This window comes from Solanum tuberosum, unplaced genomic scaffold (genome assembly GCF_000226075.1).
Source record: "Solanum tuberosum cultivar DM 1-3 516 R44 unplaced genomic scaffold, SolTub_3.0 scf00649, whole genome shotgun sequence".
NCBI classification, from domain to species: domain Eukaryota; kingdom Viridiplantae; phylum Streptophyta; class Magnoliopsida; order Solanales; family Solanaceae; genus Solanum; species Solanum tuberosum.
In genome coordinates this window covers 163,491-167,960 of record NW_006239561.1, presented here as the reverse complement: position 1 = coordinate 167,960, position 4,470 = coordinate 163,491, and the positions used below count along the sequence as shown (strand labels likewise).

The 4,470-nt window shown below is 27.8% G+C and overlaps 2 protein-coding genes across 2 annotated transcripts in view; both read left to right on the top strand.

Annotated features, from left to right (window-relative positions):
• Positions 1-860: 860 nt before the first annotated feature.
• Positions 861-3,001, top strand: LOC102588678 (agamous-like MADS-box protein AGL104). The gene is made up of 8 exons (XM_015304904.1): positions 861-1,046; positions 1,287-1,340; positions 1,508-1,526; positions 1,970-2,028; positions 2,122-2,161; positions 2,262-2,323; positions 2,787-2,872; positions 2,960-3,001. Exons 1-7 carry the CDS (start codon positions 862-864, stop codon positions 2,812-2,814), a joined length of 447 nt encoding a protein of 148 aa, XP_015160390.1. The 5' UTR covers position 861; the 3' UTR covers positions 2,815-2,872; positions 2,960-3,001.
• Positions 3,002-3,248: 247 nt separating this feature from the next.
• The window catches only part of LOC102589004 (uncharacterized), a 3,674-nt gene continuing 2,452 nt past the window's right edge, over positions 3,249-4,470 (top strand). The window contains exons 1-2 of the mRNA XM_006366464.2: positions 3,249-3,395; positions 3,664-3,823. Coding sequence (XP_006366526.1) covers positions 3,668-3,823 — 156 coding nt within the window. The 5' untranslated portion in view covers positions 3,249-3,395; positions 3,664-3,667. The remainder of the gene's footprint in view (positions 3,396-3,663; positions 3,824-4,470) is intronic.

Below are 4,470 nucleotides of genomic sequence, written 5' to 3'. Positions count from 1 at the left end.
GGAGAGTCCTACATTTAATTTGTTGGGACTTAATTATTTGTCTTTTTATATAGTCTTGGGTATCATCACCTCTTGAACCAATTTTTGAAATTGAGTTAACCACAAAATCCATTTTTATGATCATGGATATAGAGTCAACCCATTCCATGGTTTATCCGCCCATTTTCTATTGTCTACTCTCTAAATGTTTAGTACTACGCTCGAGGGAGAGGGCGATGAGTCCCACAATTGTTGGAGTCTAAATCATTTCAATCTCAGGTCTCTCACATGAGAAAAATCAATTCGATCCTAGGCCTCCTACATGGGAGACGCAGTTGATATACATTTTGTACCAAAAATATTTAAGATTTATGTCACACATTAAATCCAAAATTACCCTTAAACATATAGAAATTCAAAGTAAATTTTATTGGATCATTATTACCCCTTTCTTTTAGGACAAAATCAATAATCCCCACCACTAATTAAATTTCTCAAATTTTCTCCTTCTCCTTTTCCTCTTTTAAAACCATTGGAAACAATATTTTCATTACCCTAAAAAACACAAATGTAAAATCTCATCAAAATTCATTTTCTCCATCCCTAAAATCCTCCTTGATATTTTTCTTTATATTCCATTGATCATATACATACATATATATTAAGAGTGGATTCCCCGACGTTACATTTTTAATGGGATGAAATCGATTGTTTCTAGCAACAACATGAACGCGAAATAGGTTCAAATTATGTTGCTAGATCATATCAATACGAAAAATGAAACTTTCATCTTTTAATTGATTTTATATTACATTCATATATATATTATTTATATATATCTTTCTAAATTATAGAAAGATTTTTTTAAAAGAAGAAAAAAACATGGGAAGAAGTAAGTTGCCATTGTTGAAGATTGAGAGTTTGACCAATAGACAAGTCACATTTAGCAAGAGAAGAAATGGAATTCTCAAAAAAGTTTATGAATTATCTGTTTTATGCGATGTAGATGTTGCTATAATCATGTTCTCTCCTTCTGGTCGTCTCACACATTATTCACGTAAAAGAAGGTAATGATTTACATTTTTAAAAGACCTGACACAAATAACACAATATTCGAAAAATAAATATATTATCCAATATGATTGTAATAATGATACGACTAGTACATTAATATATCTTTATTAAGCCAACAAAATAGAATCATTGAATTTATAATTTTGATAAACTTTAGAAAAATAAAAATTAAAGTCAAATTTGATTACATTTGCCTCTAGAGGGACTAATAAGATTAAATTTTATTAATGCAGAATTGAAGACATTCTTTCTGAGCTCATTAGTCTCCCAGATAGTGAAAGAGGATTGTAAGTTTTTTTTTTTTTAATTTTATTTTCTCTTCTTGGTTTTATTATATCTTTTTTCCCTTTTTCCTTTTTTTTTCTTTTTCTAATTAAGTTTTTGTTTTTTCATCTTTTATGTATTTTGTAATTAACTAAACTATCTAACACATACTTTCTTTTGTCAAATGCAGCTACATCAAGAATAAAGAGGTGAGCTTTACTTGACTTATTATTGTCTCTCAATTATTCGTAAATTCTGATTTTGGTTCTTGTGATATATGATTTAACATATTTAATTTTTAGTTAATCTAAATGTGATGTTACGTTGTTGGTTTGTTTAAGTAGGAAGTATGTTATATTTTAACTATTCTTAAAAAGGATATTGCCCTCAAACATGGAATAACAGTATACGTTTAACATAATATATGAGTAATATGTAATTATACGATGAAACAGTTAGTAATTCAAAAGAAAATTGTGAATATTTACAAAGGGATAAAAAGTGCAAATTAATTTTAAGTAATCAAAGGTTAAATTAGCCAAATATCATAAAGATTAAAATTAAAATTTACATAATCGAAGGACCAAAAATATTATTATTCCTAAAAATAAGAATTTAAAAAATCATTTTCATTAATGCACTCTTTATGCAGTCTGTACTTTGGAACCTAAGGAAGATTGAAATTGAAGATAAATTCTGTGATATTGAAAGGTTAGTTTTCTCTAATTGATTGGATTTTATTTTTTTTAGATAATTTTTTTCATGTATTACTTATCATAATTCTTTTTAAAAAAAATTAATCAGGATAAATCCTGCATACGTCAACGCAAATGACACAACAAAGGTGCTTAATTAATTCATTTTCTGTGTTTTTTTTTTTTAGTTTTTAATTTTTATATTATCAACCTTAAGATTAATTGTTTTCTCTTCATTTTTGTTTTTAGAAAATTCAAGATGAAATCAATGGCTTGCATTGTAAACTCGATGAGGCTGAGGGATTATTAAGGTAATTAAAGAAATAGCTCACTCTAATTTAAGCTAGCGGGTAGATTACGAGTTCGGTCGAATTCAGTAACTTTAGTTTAAATATTCAGATTTATCTTAAGAATTCATGAAATATGTACAAATCATTAATTTAGAAACTAGTAACTTAAAAGGACTAAAATTTTGAACTCATAAGCTTTAAATCCGAGTTCCGCCTCTATTTATCAGGTATGTGGACCTAATAATTTCATATTACGTTAATTCGAGTTTGTTTTACTCTGTCTGTTCAATTGAGATCTTATTATGCAATTGCATTTTCTGGTATTTGTTCTAATTTATTAATATTAAGTTAGTTTGATTGGTTTTTTACACCTAATTTTGGTATAGCAACTATATTTCGATTTAATCCTCTTTTTATAATATGATATTTTGAATATTCATTCTCTTCTCACATTTTGACTTTATTTAAAGAATATTTGAACCAGATACACAAAGAATTACATCACTCCATGAGCTTGATTTGTGTGAAAAACGTCTTCACGTTGCATTAAACCAAGTTAGACAAAGAATGGTATGATGTATACTTGTTCTTTTTTGCCCAAATAATTATAATATTTTTTTTTCATTTTTTAAAAATGTTTAATTGTTTTTTTTGTAGGAACAACTCTCCAGCAATAATACATCAAGTTATGAAGATAATATGGAGGTATGAATTTTTTTTAAAATCAAATAGAGAAAAACGAGTTTAATTTTTAATAGTATATAAGTTGTTGAATCTCCTTGAGGACCTCGACATAAGAAAAAATTCTAGTATTTTGACTAGACGTGTTAAAAGGATTTCAAATCAACTCTTATGAATTCCTGATTCTGTCGTTGATCCTATATATATCGCGATTCTGCAAAATAATTTTTTGTTTTTGTTTTGGTGGTTTATCAAAGCAAATAAATGCACTTCTTCAACATATAGACAACACACAAGTTCATGAGAAGCCCCCTTATGACTTGTGGTTAGAGCTTGAAGATTATAATCATGAGAACAACAATATTAATAGTCCTCTCTATACTGCCTCAGAAACATCTTCAATTTCTCAAAGGTATGGACCTTAATTTTTTCCATCATTTTTAAGGGATAAAATATTTTTTTTAAACTAATTATAAGGTTAATTCTTATAGTATGATTAAATTTTGAATATACCCTTTTTATTTTAAAATCAAATACTTACACTCCCTTATACTATGAAAATCATACATTTACAATCATTATGAGGTATATAAGAAATTGAATAATATTATATGAGTGTTTATTGTAATTAACTCTTAATTATATATTGAATAATTAATTAGTTGTTGACTTGTATGTAGTTCTATGAACCTTCCATCCCCAACTATTTATGATAATACAATGTCCCAAACAAGTCTAAGTGGTGAGACTTATCAAAATAATGAGAACTTTAAGCAATCACAACTTTCAACAAGGACCTTCCCAAATCTCACTTTACAAACTTCATTCAAATTTGCCAAGGTGAGCTCTTTCAACAATATATTTCATTTCTTTTATTTATTTATTTTTAGGATAGAATTACATTGTATAGTTGTCAATCAAAATAATAGCTTGTAAATATATTTATTTTAATTAATGTATGATATACATAAAATATTCATTCTTGATACAAAATAGTGTATTTCTTTTATGTATATTTAGCTCGTAAAAATAAGTATCTTGACTGACCGACCAAATATGTAATAGTGGAACTAATCTAAAAAACTTTTACTTAGATCGTCAAGGCTCGAATTTTTTTTTTTTGGTTGTAAGAAGGCCCTTTTAAAATTACATTTGTTTTTTTAATGATTTTTTCAAGTGTCACCTCGGGTCGATAGTTGGGCTCAAGGGAATTACGTGCCAGTAGTAGATCCAAGTTCTTCCAAAGGGAGTTCAAAAATTGAAAATGTAGTTGTTGGAATTAGAATTAGAAACCTCAAGGTGAATAGTAAACCCCATAAATCACTTACCATACCTCTAGTTTTGTGACTGGCCAAGGAATTAAAAATCTATGTATGTACATAAAAAAGTTTATCTTATTTATATAGGTGTGATTTTTTATCGAGGGAATTCAGGTGAACTTCCCACCCCCTTAAATCCCCCCCCCCCCCCCCCCCCCCCCCCACCTC

Coding starts and splice junctions, on each gene's coding strand:
- LOC102588678 (XM_015304904.1), top strand. CDS start 862: ATGGGAAGAAGTAAGTTGCCATTGTTGAAGATTGAGAGTTTGACCAAT. Junction 1,047..1,286: donor CATTATTCACGTAAAAGAAG/GTAATGATTTAC, acceptor TTATTAATGCAG/AATTGAAGACATTCTTTCTG. Junction 2,162..2,261: donor ACGCAAATGACACAACAAAG/GTGCTTAATTAA, acceptor TTTTGTTTTTAG/AAAATTCAAGATGAAATCAA.